Source organism: Podarcis tiliguerta, assembly GCF_965153285.1.
Source record: "Podarcis tiliguerta genome assembly, chromosome: 12".
NCBI classification, from domain to species: Eukaryota; Metazoa; Chordata; class Lepidosauria; order Squamata; family Lacertidae; genus Podarcis; species Podarcis tiliguerta.
In genome coordinates this window covers 60,013,982-60,031,175 of record NC_139545.1, presented here as the reverse complement: position 1 = coordinate 60,031,175, position 17,194 = coordinate 60,013,982, and the positions used below count along the sequence as shown (strand labels likewise).

Below are 17,194 nucleotides of genomic sequence, written 5' to 3'. Positions count from 1 at the left end.
GAAAGGAATGCTGTGATCACCAATAGTCAGCATGGATTTCTGAAAAATAAGTCATGTCAGACGAACCTGATCTCATTTTTTGACAGAATTACAAGCCTGGTAGATGAAGGGAACGCAGTGGATGTAGTCTACCTTGATTTCAGCAAGGCATTTGACAAGGTGCCCCATGATATTCTTGTAAAGAAGCTGGTAAAATGCGGTCTTGACTATGCTACCACTCAGTGGATTTGTAACTGGCTGACTGACCGGACCCAAAGGGTGCTCATCAATGGTTCCTCTTCATCCTGGAGAAGAGTGACTAGTGGGGTGCCACAGGGTTCTGTCTTGGGCCCGGTCTTATTCAACATCTTTATCAACGACTTGGATGATGGACTCAAGGGCATCCTGATCAAATTTGCAGATGACACCAAACTGGGAGGGGTGGCTAACACCCCAGAGGACAGGATCACACTTCAAAACGACCTTGACAGATTAGAGAACTGGGCCAAAACAAACAAGATGAATTTTAACAGGGAGAAATGTAAAGTATTGCACTTGGGCAAAAAAAATGAGAGGCACAAATACAAGATGGGTGACACCTGGCTTGAGAGCAGTACATGTGAAAAGGATCTAGGAGTCTTGGTTGACCACAAACTTGACATGAGTCAACAGTGTGACGCGGCAGCTAAAAAAGCCAATGCAATTCTGGGCTGCATCAATAGGAGTATAGCATCTAGATCAAGGGAAGTTATAGTGCCACTGTATTCTGCTCTGGTCAGACCTCACCTGGAGTACTGTGTCCAGTTCTGGGCACCACAGTTCAAGAAGGACATTGACAAACTGGAACGTGTCCAGAGGAGGGCAGCCAAAATGGTCAAAGGCCTGGAAACGATGCCTTATGAGGAACGGCTAAGGGAGCTGGGCATGTTTAGCCTGGAGAAGAGGAGGTTAAGGGGTGATATGATAGCCATGTTCAAATATATAAAAGGATGTCACATAGAGGAGGGAGAAAGGTTGTTTTCTGCTGCTCCAGAGAAGCGGACACGGAGCAATGGATCCAAACTACAAGAAAGAAGATTCCACCTAAACATTAGGAAGAACTTCCTGACAGTAAGAGCTGTTCGACAGTGGAATTTGCTGCCAAGGAGTGTGGTGGAGTCTCCTTCTTTGGAGGTCTTTAAGCAGAGGCTTGACAACCATATGTCAGGAGTGCTCTGATGGTGTTTCCTGCTTGGCAGGGGGTTGGACTCGATGACCCTTGTGGTCTCTTCCAACTCTATGATTCTATGATTCTATGATTCTAAGTAAAATGTGCCTGAGTTGTGGGCTTAGCGCATCTGTATCTATTTGCGTGTCTGTACAGAAAACCCACAATAACCTTCCTTTTAAGTTGCAAAGGGATGCACTTGGCTGAACTCAAATGGGGGGAAGGAAGGATATATCTAATAAGCATATCCTCTCCTAGCATCTATTGTGATTTTTTCCCTTGATTTTATAGGATTTGGCATTCCTTTTAGGGCACATAAAGGCAACCTCGTCGCCAGCCTGGCGAATCTGGAACTCGACTCGATATTTGGATCACGCTGACATCCTTTACTTGGACCTTGCTGGTCTCCTTTGTCATTTTGTTTTCCATCTTTCAATTTCTAACTGTTGTTATAAATATTCTCTCTATTTTACATAAAAACTAAAATGAAATGCTAAAGAACTTTATGCCAAAATGTATATATTGCAAAACGGATGGTTCAGTTAGACATTAATGGTTACCAACAACAGATCTCCCCCCTAAAAAGGGCAAGGATCCTGGTTAAATGGGGGGGGGAGAGATGTGAGCTGGCATTTCTGTGCCCATGACTTCATGGAGATGCCTGTAGGAGGCGCTCCTGGGCACAAACACCTCCTCTCTGCACCCCTTTGCCACGCAGAGGGCAGGCAGCACCTCCCCACTGGGCAGCCTCTTCTGGAGCCCCTTGGGGGGGTGAGGGGGGGTCTCACCTGGTACCGGAAGAGAGGAGAGAGCTGGTAGTTGACCAGCTCTTGGTGGAAGACGGGGGAGAGGCTGCCGGAGATGGGGGGCACCAGCCAGACCCAGTCGGAGGGGCAGCCCCCGCGCAGGCGCTGCTCGTTCTCCAGGTGCTTCATGAAGGAGTCGGCGATGGCGTGGTGGTCCACGATGGTCACCTTGGCCAGCTGCAGGAAGAGGCAAGGTCAGGGCCGGGCCGGGAAGCCCTACCCCAGCCCCCTGTCACCCAGAAGCCTTACGAGAAAGGGTCCCGGGTCCAGTCCCTGGTGGGGGCAGCACCAGCATCTCCTGGTAGGGCTGCGGGGGGTTGCGATTCCTGCATTGCAGGGGTTGGACTAGATGGCCCTCGGGGGTCCCCTTCCAACTCTCCCATTCTGTACTCCCGCCGCCTGGCGCCCCGGAGGGAAGAGTAGCTGAAGGCGGCTTCCTTCCTCCGTGTTTCTCCACCTCCTGGCTGTGGGGACCTGGGGACCCACCACAGGGGGGAGCTCAATCCACGCTAGTTCAAGAGGCAGCCGCCACTCTCAGAAAGGTCCGCCCTCCCCCTCCAAAAAGGCCCAAGCCCAGGGAATCCTCCGTCTCTGGAGAAAATCCTCTAAGGGGGCAGCGTTTGGGATATTTTCGTGTAGAGAAATAGGTGACAAAGTAGATGCTTGTAAAAGGATGCCTGTCATGAGAAAAGTGGAGAGAGGAAAGGTTTTCTCCCCCGGCACCAGAACTTGCAGGGATCCCAGGAAGCTGATCGCAGAATCATTAAATCACAGAATTTATAGAGCTGCAAGAGACCCCAAGGGTCATCTAGTCTTATGCTCTTACCCAGGAAGGGGGGCTGGCGGGGGGTGAATTCCCAGCAAGCTCTCTTCCTCCTCTTCCTCTTCCTCCTCCTCCCCTCCCCACCTGCGCCTCACTCCCTTGTCTCCCCCCCAAATCCATCACCTGGAAACTGTGCAAAATGGCCACATTCATCTCCACGGCCGCCTTGTCCTTCCAGAGGGAGGAGGTCGTCTGGGTGTCCAGCCCCATCTGCTCAGCCACCTCCTGCAAAGACACGTTTCGGTGGGGGGGGGGGCAGGACCTTTATGCTGCCTGCGTGGAAGACGCACCATCCAATCTCACAAGGCATATTTTTGCTAGTTAGCAGCTGAAGGGGTTAAGACCATAGAGCTGAATTGCTGATAGGCTGGCTCAGACCATAGAAACGTAATTGGTAGAGAAGGCTCTGTGTGATGTCACTTCCCCTCCTCTCCTGGGAGGGAAGAAGTAGTTCCTCTTCTACTTGCTTTCTTTTTGCTGCAAAGTCAAGTATTCTACCTGCATTACTTTTTACTGCTGTTGCTGCACAAATGCTGGATTAAACTACTGCATTTTTTGCTCTATAAGACTCACTTTTTCCCTCCTAAAAAGTAAGGGGAAATGTGTGTGCGTCTTATGGAGCGAATGCAGGCTGCGCAGCTATCCCAGAAGCCGGAACAGCAAGAGGGATTGCTGCTTTCGCTGCGCAGCAATCCCTCTTGCTGTTCTGGCTTCTGAGATTCAGAATATTTTTTTTCTTGTTTTCCTCCTCCAAAAACTAGGTGTGTCTTGTGGTCTGGTGCGTCTTATAGAGCGAAAAATATGGTATATGTTTTAAACTTATTTCTCAGTCTGTTGCCTGTTTCTTTGATAAACGGGAAAACTAAAGGGGGAGATCAGCCTAACGTTTATTTCCTGTGCTTAAGATGGGATTTACACTCTGCCGAGAGGCCTTTCTCTCGTGGGAGAGTCCCAAAAGCTCTGTATTTGCAGCCGCGTTGTCTCCTTGTCTCAACCCACACCTGCGGGTCTCCAGAGGGATAAAATACAGTCAGCATATTCCCTCACCTGCCTAATAAGACCTACCAGCACGTCAAAGTGCAAGTATCTACTCCGGCAGGAAGGTAAACGGCGTTTCCGTGCACTGCTCTGGTTCTCCAGAAGCGGCTTAGTCCTGCTGGCCACATGACCCGGAAGCTGTACGCCGGCTCCCTTGGCCAATAAAGTGAGATGAGCGCCGCAACCCCAGAGTCGGCCATGACTGGACCTAATGGTCAGGAGTCCCTTTACCTTTTTATCTAGATTCCTAGGTTCCTATGGGTATTTGGCCCCTGTGAGAACAGCATGCTGGGCCAGATGTACGGTGTTAAAGGAAAATATTATGAAAATGATGTATAGATGGTACTTAACTCCTGTAAAATTAGCAAAGATTTATCACAATAGTGATAATTTATGTTGAAAATGTAAAGAAAAAGAAGGTACCTTTTATCATATGTGGTGGACATGCCCCAAGGGGAAAGACTTCTGGGAGAAGATTTATAATGAATTGGAAAAAATGTTGAGATATACATTTATTAAGAATCCAGAGGCCTTTCTTGTTGGAATAATAGGTTTGGAATTGCCCAAGAAAGACGTTAGATTGTTTTTGTATGCCACAGCTGGTGCTAGGATTTTGTTAGCCAAAAATTGGAAAGCACAAGAAGTGCCAACAGTGGAGAATGATGAAGATGAAGGTGATGGACTTTGGGGAGCTGGCCGACCTGACCGGAAGAGTCCGCGACCAGAAGGAGGAGGAGCACCAGGAGGAATGAATGAAATTCAAAGACTATTTAGCTAAATATGATAAGATAACTTAAATAGAAATACTTGCAAATACCAGATTGGCTTAGGATTTAAATATGTGTTTTTATAGAATAATACGTTTAAAGTTAATATGGTAAGAAAGAAAGATGTTAATTGACTAAGTAAATTTTATGAGAAATTAGTTTTGGAAAACTGTTACACTGATATAACGGTACATTGAGACTCAGCCAAGGGGACTCGAGGAAGTCACCTAACAATGTTAATAATAGTGGAATAAGTATAGTTAGGATTTATGTTTATTTATAAATTTGAAAATCAATAAAAAAAATTGGGGGGGGGGACAGATGGGCCAGTTGACTCTTCTTCTGTTCTGTATCAGTCATGGCCGGGGGAGCAGAGGGGAGGAAGAGGGCCGGGGGGGGGGGGCTTCCCCCAGACGACCCCTACCTGCAGGAGGTTGTAGCGCTGGGAGTCACAGAAGTTCCTCATGCCGATCTCACAGCCGACATACCAGCCGCTGAAGGGGGCCGCCGGGAACTCCAGCCCCCCGATCTCCAGGAGCATGTTCGCCACCGCAGGGAGGGCGTACCAGCGGAGGCCCAGATCCTTGAACCACTTGAGCCTGGAAGAGGAAGGCAGGTGTCAGAAGGGGGAGCTGCGATTCCTGCCTTGCCGGGGTTGGACTAGATGACCCCTGGGGTTTTCCCCCAACTCTACATGATTCCATGAAAGTCCTTGGCAGCCTTTGGGGACGACCGTTGGAATCGGCAAGAGCCCTGCCATCACTCCCCCCCCCACGCCCCCCCCTCCCCACACCCAGTGCCACCCCCTTTCCTGGCACTCACGTGGGGTGGCAGATGGGGACCTCCAGGACCAGCTCCCCTGGCAGGGGAAAGATTTCGGGGTCCTCATCGGGCGCCTGAAGCAGCAGGGGGAGGATGTCAAAGCGTCCCCCGGGGGGCCGCCAGCCATACTGAACGCAGACCTGGGGGGGGGGGAGAGAGAGACTGGTAGGCAAGAGACCCCCTGAGCCCACCTGGAAACCGACAGAGAGAGCCGTCCATGGGGGGCAGGAAACCCCAAACGAGAGGGGCAGCCCTCAGCAAAGCCAAGCAAGGGTTTTGTGTGGCCGGGTCCTCAATGGGCCACAGCAAGCGCAGGGCAGCTGGAGAAGCAGGAGAGAGAGGCTGCGGGAAACCTCAGAGGCACCTCCCGGACCCCGTTTTCCTGAAGGTTGGGGGTCACAGAGCCTCCTTGGGGGGCTGCTCCCCATATCCAGCATCCACTCAGAGTCAGAGGGAAGGGCAGATTGGCTTTTGGAGGGGAGCAGAAAGCACCCAGACGGGCGGTTGGGCAACATACTTTAATAATTCTGTTGCTTTATTGCATAAAATTTATGCACTGCTTGATTGTAAAGAGAAAACCCCAAACCGATTTTCAAAAAAGATAAAACATTAAAATTGTCACTAAGAAAAATCAGCAATGATCATTTAGGGCAATCAAAAAGTTAAAAGAAAACGCACAAGGCAGATTAAAATTCACCTCAATTTTCTAAATGACATAATCATAAAGCTGGAAGGGACCCTGAGGGTCATCTAGCTCCACCCCTGCAAGGCAGGAATCTCAGCATGTGTGTGGTCCCCCATGCAAGTTGAAACCAGACCGGACCCGGATTAGCTTTGCAGATGTGCTAGCGATTTTATTGCTGCACCATTACACAGACTCGTCAAAACAAAAATGTTTTTGGCAGGTGCAAAAAGCGTACTGGGAAGGCGTCTGCTTGGTATCAAGAGGCCGCGAGTTCCAAAGTGCAGCTGCTGCCACAATAAAATACTGAGTTCTTACAACTGCGGAGCAGGTAACAGTGGCAGTTTTGCCAGTCAAGTGGCACATACAGGCTCAGGCATCTCGCAGGTAAACTGGTTCCAAGTTGTTACAGGCTCTAGATCAGAGCTTTCCAAACTTTTCATGCTGGTGACGCACTTTTGAGACGTGCATCATTTCGCGACAGTAATTCAGTTTGACTAGCAAACCTGAGGTTAAACTAACCCCTATAAGAGGACACATATTGCGCAGCACAGCTACACACTGCAGCCAACTCACGAATGTGTCGCGACAGAGTTTGGAAAGCTCTGCTTTAGATAGACGCTTAGCAATGCCTTGGACTCAGCCTGCAAAGGGGCAACGGGCACAGATCTCTGAGCGGCAAAGGGGCGACGTGGCACCGAGGCCTCGCTCCCGTCAGCAATCGCGCTGCAGCATCCTGCACTGACTGCAGCCTCTGCATCAGGCAATATATATTATTACAAAACAAACAGATGACTCTTGTGAATGGAGGCTCAGATGGCAGGAGCCATGGATGGTCCTGGCTGGGGGTGGGAGAGGAGATGCCAGAGCCACTTCTCACCTCCGTGAAATCCACGTTGGCCGGGTCTCCCAGGATGGTGCCGTCCGGCTGCGCGTAGCCTGCATAGCGGATCAGCTGCTGGTTCCAGACGCGGAAGTCGCCCCGGCCGGCTATCCGGTTTGGGAAGATGGTGATGGCTGAGCTGCGGGAGAAAAGCAGAGCGCTCAGCTCAAACTGGCAGCATCAGCCGTGCCGCCACCACCTGCCAGGGAGGGGAAATGGCAGCAGCCCCTCCCAGCAAAGGCTGAGTCCCCTGGGCACCGGGCAGCGTGGAGGGAAGCAAAAGGGGTCCCTCACCGGAGGTTTCCGCGGTTGGTGGCATAGTTGATGTGGGTGCAGAGGGAGGTGAACATCTCCTGGGCGCTGGCACAATCTCGGGCATCAAACACCTGGAGGGGAAGAGAACAAGGAAGGTCAAAGGGTCAGGTGCCAGGAGGATGGGCAGCAAAGGCTGGCAAGGGTCACAATCTTGCCTCCTCCTGCCAAGATACCTAAGGCCCAAACATCTGCATGGGGCCGAGAGAGCAGCACATCTGGATCCCGGAAAGGAGCACAGAAGATGCTGATGGGACCTGACTCCCCAAGCACCCAAAATGACCAGGGCTGGGGGGCAGAAGGGTGAAGGCTATGCAAGAGAAGCCCCCCCCCCCCGGGAGGGACCAGCCTAGCTCAGGGCTCCCTGCTGCTTCCGCTGCCCCCCCCCCGGACGCACCTGCAGCTTGTTCCACTGGATCCGGCCCAGGCAGCGGGAGGCGTTGCGCCAGGCGTGCTTGGCCCCAAAGATCAGCTCTGCCTGCAGCAGCTGGTAGGTCCCTGTCTCCGCAATCTGCTGCTCCACCTCCTGGAGGCGCTGCAGGTGGGCCTGGGACTCGGAGCTGCGGAGAAATGGCGTGGGGGAGGGGCTCAGGTGGGGCAGCAGGCAGGGCAGCTCCAGGGGCTCCTTCGGCCTCCCCACCTGCCCCACAGCCCGCTCTTCCCACGGCACCCCAACTCAGGTGAGAACCGAGATCATCCTGCCTGACATGCACACACACCCCCCCCCCACTTCGAGGGGCAGAACTGGCACCATTACCAGCAGCTCGTGATGCCCATTCCGCATCTGTAAGAACACCATCATTCATCATTTTTTATTTGTGTGCCACCTTTCCACAGGTAAAAACAATGCTCAAGGCGGCTTACACCATGACAAGATTTACATAATTACAAAAGTCATAAACAATAAATAAACCACATCAAAAAAATACACAGCCAAATGGAAAACAATTTCCACATAAATCACAGCATTAATATCACAGTTTAAAATGACATAGGTAAAAAATAGCAGCACTTTAAACAACAAAACAAAACGGAGCCCTCTCTGCCCAGCACCAGTCCTTCATAGAGCCCCCCAGGCCCCGCCCTGGGCCAGGCGGTGAGTGGCAGGACTGGGGACCATCTTCTAGCGTAGCGTCACCGATGCCCTTTGGAACTCCCTGCATCAGGCCAATGCCACCAATGCACAAATCAATCAATCAATCAATCAATCAATCAATCAATCATCTATGGTGCCACCGCACCTGGAGCACTGGGCCTGGTTCTGGTCACCTCATCTCAAAAAGGTTATTGGAGAGTTGGAAAAGGTTCAGAAAAGGGCCGCCCAAATGATGGAGGGGGTGGCAGCACAATGGCTCTCTCCTGGGTTTCAAGCAAGGAGTCTCCCTCAGCCCTGCCTGGAGACTCTGCCAGCGGGAGTTGAACCCGGGTCCTTCTGCATGCAGGCCAGGGGCTCTGCCATGGTGCTGGAGCCTGAAAACATCCAGAGAACATCCTGGATCAGGCCAAAGGGGGCCTCTTACAGGCACAGGGGGGGTCCCCAACCAGCACATCAGAAGCATTATAGAGACTTGAAACAAAGTGTGGGTGTGGGGGTGCGCCAAAACACACACACACACACACACTCCACCCATTCAACCCCCCAGGAACTAACGCCTACAGCCATCTTACCAGAATAAGGCAAGTAAACCCCATTACCTGAAAAACAGAAATTCACCAAAATAGCCAAACGAATGGCTTTCTTTGGTTCCAAAGGCGATTAAGAGATTGCACGGGGAAGAAGACCTGGGGAAGAAGAGCCCGTCCTCAGGACCCCCCTCCTGACTAGCAGACTGGGCAATATCCCTCTCCTGACACTACATGCCGGGACCTCCATCCCAGGCGGCGGTTCACCAGGTACAGCAGGAATAGGTGGGGCAACTGAATCCAGAGAGCAAAGGGAACAGAAACACTTTCTCTGGAAGGTGAAAGACGGAGTTATACTCACTGCCTTGAGGGACAGGGGACACGGCTGGGCACAGATTTCTGCCTGTCCCCAAACCACCTCCTCTGACATTTCTACGATGCTTCGTGACGTGTATGATGGGAAACTCTGGAAACTTTTGAAAGTGGATGTAAGCTTTTGTTTTGGGTTCTTCTTTGCCTGCTTGGGAGTTGGAACCTTGTTGCAACATTCAGGTTCACTTGCTGCTGTTTGGCTTTGCTAACTTGGCGGGCGTCTCTTGCTTGAACCCGACCGATTTGAACCCGCAGGACCAGTCCTGGCAAAGTTGGGGAACCCTTGGGGAACCCTGAGTTCTATTTCCCCTTAGCAGAGCCCACCTAGTCCAGCATCCTCCTTGCACAGAGGCCCCCCAGGAAGCTCGCAGCCAGGATTCTTCCCCTCCTGCACTTTCCAGCAGCTGGTACCCAGAAGCATCCTTGTCTCTGAGCCCAGAGGCAGGGCAGAGCCATCACGGCCCCTCCTCCCCGTGGGGGCTATTTCTGGCCTCCAGGATCAGCCCCATCTGGAGAGGCAAATTGCTGGGGGACCCAAAGGGGGATATGGCGCTCTTGACCTCGGGGGGGGGGGGGCATCTGGCTAGGAACCAGCTGAAGCACAATCTGGGCTGCCCACCCCCCATTAGGCACCAGGCTCTCCTGACGCTCATTTTCTTCCATCCTCCAAAATCTGGATTTCTTTTTGAGGGTGGAAATTCCCAAGCAGCCGAACCAGGCGGACAAGGTCAAAGCAGGCTGGGGGTGGGACAGATTCTGCTGCCAGACAAATGGGAACAGGGTTTGCTCTGCTGCAAAAGACAAGCGCACAGCTTTCCATTCTGCAGGCAAGATAAAGGTTTTAGGAGTCATCTGAAAGTTTTTGCAAGGGGGGGGGCAGCAGGCTAGAGAAAAGTTTGCTCCTGACATCAGAGGCTTCTGGGGGGGACAGGAAGAAACAGCTCAGAGAGGAAAAGCCCTCAGATAACATCCACCCAAGTCAGGAGTCCTGCAGAGAACAAAGGAGCGAAGGCAAAGAGCAGCTCCCTGGGGCCCAGAAGGGGTGCCCCCGCCCCCTCCCAGGCTTGTCTCCCTGCGTCACAAAGGGGCCTACTCAGGAGTAAGGGGAGGAAAGCTGCTGGGGGGAGGAAGCCTCCTTAGGAGATGGCGAGAGAGCCCTGCCTTCTGCACATTCCACCTGGCGAGCAAGGAGCTGCAGGGATCCCCCCCCCCCGTAAGAAATCCAAGGGGTGCCAACCTTGGGACGCAGCACTTCGTCCAGGCTCAGGGACTACTGACTCACACCTCTTTCGTCATAGATAAGCCATCATGCACAGTTGTTATCTTAGGACGGGTGGAAATCTCTGACTAGACTGTGGCATTTAGAAGCAGGTGGGAGGGGAAGCGTGTGGGGCATTGGGGAACTCCATGTTCCCACAGATCAGCCTTCGTGAGAGCTGGGGGGGGGGGTTGAACCACCTGGGGGAAGCCATGGCAGAGGAGGCTCATGGCTGGGGGTGGAGCATCAGGCGTGGACTCTGCAAGGGAATCTGGGCTGCTCCCACATCACGTCCCTCATAGAATCATAGAATCATAGAACTGTAGAGTTGGAAGGGACCCTGAGGATCATCTAGTCCAACCCCCTGCAATGCAGGAATATGCAGCTGGTCCATACAGGGATCGAACCTGCAACCTTGGCGTTATCAGCACCATGGTCTAACCAGTTGTGTCAGACTCTAGGGTTGTGCAGATTGCTTCTGTGATAGGAATTTTGAGGTCTTAAGGTAAAGGTAAAGGTACCCCTGCCCGTACGGGCCAGTCTTGACAGACTCTAGGGTTGTGCGCCCATCTCACTCAAAGAGGCCAAGGGCCAGCGCTGTCCGAAGACACTTCCGGGTCACGTGGCCAGCGTGACATCGCTGCTCTGGCGAGCCAGAGCCGCCCACGGAAACGCCGTTTACCTTCCCGCTAGTAAGCGGTCCCTATTTATCTACTTGCACCCGAGAGTGCTTTCGAACTGCTAGGTTGGCAGGCGCTGGGACCGAACAGCGGGAGCGCACCCCGCCGCGGGGATTCGAACCGCCGACCTTTCGATCGGCAAGCCCTAGGCGCTGAGGCTTTAACCCACAGCGCCAACCGCGTCCCATGAGGTCTTAGATATATGTTAAATGTTCCTAAGTGTACCAGCCAAACGTGTACATAGATCAGCACAGGAAGACTGACCTGGAACCATTTTGATTCCCAAGCTGACCAAATGTTTTCTCTGCAAGGTCAAAGGAAAATGGAAAAGTCACCCCATTGTCTTTCCCTTCACAAATCCTGTCTTAAGGGTATATCTGTCTGTGTTTGAATAGGGTGAGCCTGTGACCTGGCTCAGGAAATAAGTATTTATCATTACTAAGTATTTATCATTACAAGAGACTAGCCAGGCCCCCCAGGGTATCCAATCAAGTAAGCAGGCAATCCAACCATGTGACCATTAAACAGGTAACCTGTCAGACGATATAAACAAGTCACTCAGATTTCTGTTGTAGACCACCTTTTCTGTGATGTAGGTATGATGTTTGTGGGGGGTGGTCTTGAGCTCCAGGGCAGGGGATTTAAAATGTCTATATAAGGGCAGGCACACCTTGGTTCTGGGTTCAACCTCCTTTCCTGCGTGTGAGGGGAGCACCCTGTTGCAACAGATCAATAAAGATCAGGCTTACGAGCTGCTTTGCTTCTCAATATTCTCTGGTTGGCCTCTGTTATTCTCTCCTACCAATAGGGAACCTATGTAAGGCCTCTATATGGGTTCTTGGATACCCCATAAGGGAAAAGGGCAGATTTTGTTTACGACTCTTCCCCACCATTGGCTGTAAGTGGAATCACAACCACGATGCCGTATTGCACTTGATATAATCCAGCGGCACCCTGCTGACGGCCAAGACCCTCCTACATGCAGAACTAAGTCCTGTTCAGCAAAAATCTCCGGCAATGTTCGTTAAAAGCTTCCACCTTGCAACTTCTGCCCCTTTTACCATGCTAAACGTGAAGCAATGAAAGCTGCAAACAGGAATCTACTAACTAAAAAAACAAATCTCCTTTGTGGCTGAAAAAACAGGAAGCTGCTAACTAATGGGGCACGAGTCCTGAAAAGCCTTAAGCGCACCCTGCAAGCTCCAAACCAGGCAATGCTGCAATTGTATTTCACAGGAACGTACAAATCTCACCCCAAGTCAGGTCCGAAGTAGGAAAAGGATAACAGAACACAGAAATGCCAGGCTTGGAGAACAATGTCTGGATTCTGTAAGTGGCCAGCAGATTGCCATTCCAGGCAAGGTGGCTCGGGGGAGGCAGGAGCCCCCCAGGAGGAGGTTAGGATGTGGGCCAGGCCCCACATTGACTGAAGGGAGCCTCAAGAGCCTGGTCTGGGCGCAGCTTCGCCCTGGCACCCACTGCCCCCACCCGCCAGAGATGGGGCTGAGCAAGGCTCCCAAAGACTCACCGTTTCATGGAGTGGTAGTAGAGGTTAATGAAGTCCCGCGCCAGGGGCAGGAGCTCTTCCGTGGGGCGGGGGCCCTCCGAAGCAGCACACATCTGCTTGGGGAACATGACGGAGCCCAGGCAGCGCCTCTCATTGCACGGCACATTCTGCAGAGAAAGAGGGGAAGGGGCTGCAGCGGTGAAGGCTCTTCACTCCCCAGCCCCACCGGGAGGCTCCCCTTCCCAGCCGCAACGTCCATCTCCTGGCCAGCTTCTCCCCTCCCCGCTGACACAGGACTGGTTGGCCCCTGAAGCCAGGCAGGGGGACCCCTGGACCCCCAGATGTGGGGGGGGGCTTTCATCAGCCCAGTTGGTCTGGGATTATATGGGGCCTGGGAGCTCCAGAACATCTGGTCACCTTCTGTGCCAAAAGGACACGGAAGAGTTGGAAACAATGTGGGGGGAAAGCAGCCCAGATGGTCAGGGGGTGGCGTGATTCCCCCAGGAAGAAGTTTGTAAAATTATGCCTGGCATAGAGAAAGTGGGGTGAGAAGAGCTTTCCTCCTCTCTCAGAAGACTGGAACCGGTGGACATGCAAGGAAGCCCAGGGCTGGAAGGTTCAGGACAGACCCAAGAAAGTCCTTCTTTAGGCAGCGCCAAGTTAAACTATGGAACTCACTTCCCCAGGATCAGAGAAATGCATGGAGGAGAGGGGGGCCACCCCAGGGGTGGGCTCTGCTGGAGGCGGCCATGCTTCTGCACCCCTGGTGCTGGAAACCCCAGAGGGGAGAGAGGGGCTCTGGGGCTGGGATGCCGCATGGTTCACCTGTGTGAAAGGGAAGCTGGGCTAGAGGGGCCCCCTTGGGCCTGATCCGGCAGGCTCTCCTTCTGCTCCTAGGCAGGGCTGGCCCACCCACAGGGTGAAGGGGCAGGATCCTGGGGGGCAGCTGATCCGGCCTGGACAGACTGCATCACCCACTGTAGCTGTGGAGGCCGGACCGGTTTCCTCCTTCTCACTCCCCCCCCCCCCCCCCGCTGATGTCTTGGGCCAGCCCTGTTCTTAAGTGTATTTGGAAGAGGGTGGAGAACACACAGAAGGTGACAAGGTGTTGACTCACTTCCTAGGGATTCTGGCTGGGGGGCGGGATTTGCCCCAGGAGCAGAGAGTGAGCAGCATCAGCTACCAAGGCAGCCTTCTGCCGGCTGGCTGACTGAGGAACCCAAGGGAGGGGAGCCCCCCCCACCTCGCCCCCCCACTCGCCCCCCCACTCCACCTCAGAGGCCTCACCTGCAAGGTCTGGGCATTGAGAGTGTCATACAGGATGGAGCCCGTCTGCCAGTTCTTCAGCCGGGTGTACTTGGGGGGTTCGGTGGGGCGCTCAGCCGGGTGGACAACTGGGCAGCTGGAACCAGAGAATCACAGAACTGAAGAGCTGGGAGGGACCCTCAGGGGTCATCTAGCCCAACCCCCTGCAAGGAGGGAACCCCAACTAAAGCATTCCAGGCAGGTCAACCTCAAAAGCAGGGGAAGACATGACCCCCCCCCCCCGCCAATCTGCAAGCCAACCCTGAGATGATGCCCCTAAACCCAGGTCCCCAGAAAAAAGGGAGAGTCGGGGAGGGACCCCAATGCTGGGACAGGGGAAGGCAAGGCAGTTCGATCTGGGGGTGGGGAGAATGGTTGACTTGTGGCCCAGAGCAATGGCAGGGAAAGGAGGCAGGGGGGGTCACAAAGGACACCTAGGCCAGGCCCCCTCCAGAGGGAAACCTTGTGCCCCCCAGAGCAGCTCAGCGCCTGCCATGCAGAAAACGGGACGGGGCTCTGGGCCTGTCGCTTGGCCCAGCCGATTCCCAGAAGGCCGGGGTGAGGATTGGTTGGGACAAGTCCTCCCCGGGAGGAAGAGCAGATCCAAAGGGAGGCCCAAAGAGCAGGCCAGCGTGCTTAAAAAAGGGGGGGGGATCTGGGACCAGGGGAGGGTTTTAAGCAGAGGTTGGGGGGGGCACCTGTTAGGGATTCCCCAGCTGCAATTTTGGCATTGCAGGAGGGGCAGACTGGATGACCCTTGGGGTCCCTTCCAACACAACTGGTCTCAGAGTTGAACAAGTGATGAAGAGAAAGCTGCAGAGGGCCAGGAGGCAACCCTGGGAACCCCTGGCATGGGAGGAAAGCCCACCGAGGGAGTCCTTCCGATACCAGCAGAGGAACCCAGGACACCTCCTCTTCCTCCAAGGGATCCCACCTGTGTTTGGAAGGGGACCCAGCCCCCTGCAACGCAGGATTCCCAGCCAACCTCTCTTTAAAAGCCTCCAGTGAAGAAGAGCCAACCATCATTCAAGGGAGTCCATGTCACTGTCAGACAACCCAAACCCTCAGAAAACCCTTCCTAATTGTCCGGCAACACGAACGTTGACTCAGATTTTCCTTCCTTGCTGCTTCAATCCATCCGTTCAGCTCCTCTCTTCTGGAGCAGGAGAAAGAAAGCTTGCTGCATCTTCTGCATGAGAGCCCTTCACATATCTGAAGACCGAGAGGAGACCTGAGAGCCGTCTTCAAATATCTCAAGGGCCTTGACATGGAAGAGGGAGCAAGCTCGTTTTCTGCTCTTCTGGAGAGAAGGACCCAAACCCATGGCTCCAAGTCACAAGAAAAGAGATTCCGACTCAACATCAGGAAGAGCGTTCTGACAGTAAGAAGGCGGTGGGGCTTTTAAGCAGAGGTTCATAGAATCAGAGAAGGGACCCAGGGGTCATCCAGTCCAACCCCCTGCAATGCAGGAATCTCAGCTCAAGCATCCCTGACGGATGGCCAGCCAAGCTCTGCTTAAAAACCTCCCAGGAAGGAGAGTCCACCACCTTCGGAGGGAGTCTGTTCTGGATATTGATGGCTTTGGCTGAGATTCCTGCATCTCAGGGGGTTGGATGAGATGACCCTCAGGGTCTCTTCCAACTCAGCCACCTGATGATCCTATGATTCTAGGTCATCCCTCGATCTTCTGCCGGCTAAACAAACCCAACTCCCGCAACCGTTCCTTGCAAGGCTTGGTCTCCAGATATTTAAACACGGCTCTGCAATCACCCACCCACCTTCTCCTGTCCAGGCTGGATGTCCCCAACTTCCTCAACCCCCAACAGTCCTTCTGGACGCCCTGCAGGTCCTCTCCTCTCCCACCCGCAAACGTGGCTCCCAAAGTCCCCCCCCCCCAACCAGCCAGCCAGCCTTCTGGGCTCTCGGCTGAGGCCCCTTCTGCTATCACCTGCACTTCTTGGTGGGGACGCTTTCTTCTGCGATGGACGCCCGATGCCTGGAGCAGAGGTCAAGACTCCAGAAGTGGGTCTGGGAGGGGGAAAGGGCCCCCGGCAAGTTCCCCATGGCACTGCGGACCAAGTCCTGGCAGAGAGTGCCTCTCTCTGGAGCAATGTGGCGCTGGTGCCAGGAACTCCCTTTTCTTCCTGCCTGCTGAGAAAGGGAACAGCGGGGGGGGGGGGAGTGGGATTATGGCCTCGCCTTCCCCATCCGCCCAGACGGACGAAGCCGGGACAAGGGGCGGGGGCCCTCTGGGGTGTTGGCTGGGGGGCTGGGCTCCCTCCAAATTTGGGGAGAGAATGACACACATTTAGCACCCCCGCTCCCCAAATAGCCAGGATGCCAAGCTGCGAGGCCAGTTGGAGGGAGAGAGAAGAAAACAGGTGGCAGACTGGGGGACGGGAGCAAAGGGGGTCTCACCCTCTCAGCCCCCACCCCAAGCTGGAGCTCAGAATGGCCACCTGTCAGGGATTCTGGAGGTGCAATTTTTGGTAAAAATGCAGATGAAGACGGGAGGTCAAAGGCCTCTCTAGATTTCACCCCAAAACGTGACTGCTTTGTGGTAGGGCTGCCCTGAAGAGGGGCTATGGGGTTGGGCTAGATGACCTCTGGGTTGCCTACAACTCTCTGATCCGAACACAACTCCCAGGGCCGTTCAGCAATAAAGGCAGGTTGTGACCTGCAAAGGGAAGCCCTGGGCCCTGAAGGGGGGCCCTGCCTTTCGCTTCCCAATGGGAAATCTGAGCCCCTTCCTGGCATGCCAAGGGCCAGGTCCTCCTCCTCCTGAAGCCCAGAGAAGCACCCAGGGGGCACCAGGCAGACTCTGTCCATGCCCCTGGACCTCAACAAGAGGAACTATAGGATGGTCGGGTTGGAAGGGACCCCAAGGGCCATCCAGTCCAGCCCCTGCAAGTCCTGAGGCTCACTCCTCTTCCACCCAGGGCAGCCTCACCACCATCACTTTCCTCTGCATTTTTACTGAAAAGGTTCAGCGAGAGGGAATCTTGAATGATCAAGATTGTGGTGATGCAAGGGCTGGGAGGGCACATCCTGCAGCCGGGGGCCTCTGAGTCAGCCCCCAATTCCTGGACCAGCACCTCTGAGAAGAGAGGGGGCTTCCAGGAAGAGAGCC

At 53.8% G+C, this 17,194-nt stretch overlaps 1 protein-coding gene across 2 annotated transcripts in view; it reads right to left on the bottom strand.

The window, feature by feature from the left end:
- NOS3 (nitric oxide synthase 3) overlaps positions 1 to 16,713 on the bottom strand; it is a 38,260-nt gene extending 21,547 nt beyond the window's left edge. Inside the window, exons 1-11 of one of the 2 annotated variants that reach the window (XM_083406125.1) lie at positions 16,684 to 16,713; positions 16,013 to 16,215; positions 14,047 to 14,161; positions 12,781 to 12,926; positions 7,717 to 7,879; positions 7,302 to 7,393; positions 7,005 to 7,146; positions 5,443 to 5,582; positions 5,045 to 5,219; positions 2,939 to 3,040; positions 1,975 to 2,169 (exon numbers count right to left, since the gene is read on the bottom strand). In XM_083406125.1, coding sequence (XP_083262251.1) covers positions 1,975 to 2,169; positions 2,939 to 3,040; positions 5,045 to 5,219; positions 5,443 to 5,582; positions 7,005 to 7,146; positions 7,302 to 7,393; positions 7,717 to 7,879; positions 12,781 to 12,926; positions 14,047 to 14,161; positions 16,013 to 16,128 — 1,386 coding nt within the window. In that variant the 5' untranslated portion in view covers positions 16,129 to 16,215; positions 16,684 to 16,713. Of the gene's footprint in view, positions 1 to 1,974; positions 2,170 to 2,938; positions 3,041 to 5,044; positions 5,220 to 5,442; positions 5,583 to 7,004; positions 7,147 to 7,301; positions 7,394 to 7,716; positions 7,880 to 12,780; positions 12,927 to 14,046; positions 14,162 to 16,012; positions 16,216 to 16,683 lie in introns of those variants that run through there. The other variant, XM_083406126.1, reaches the window with a different exon arrangement.
- Positions 16,714 to 17,194: the final 481 nt, after the last annotated feature.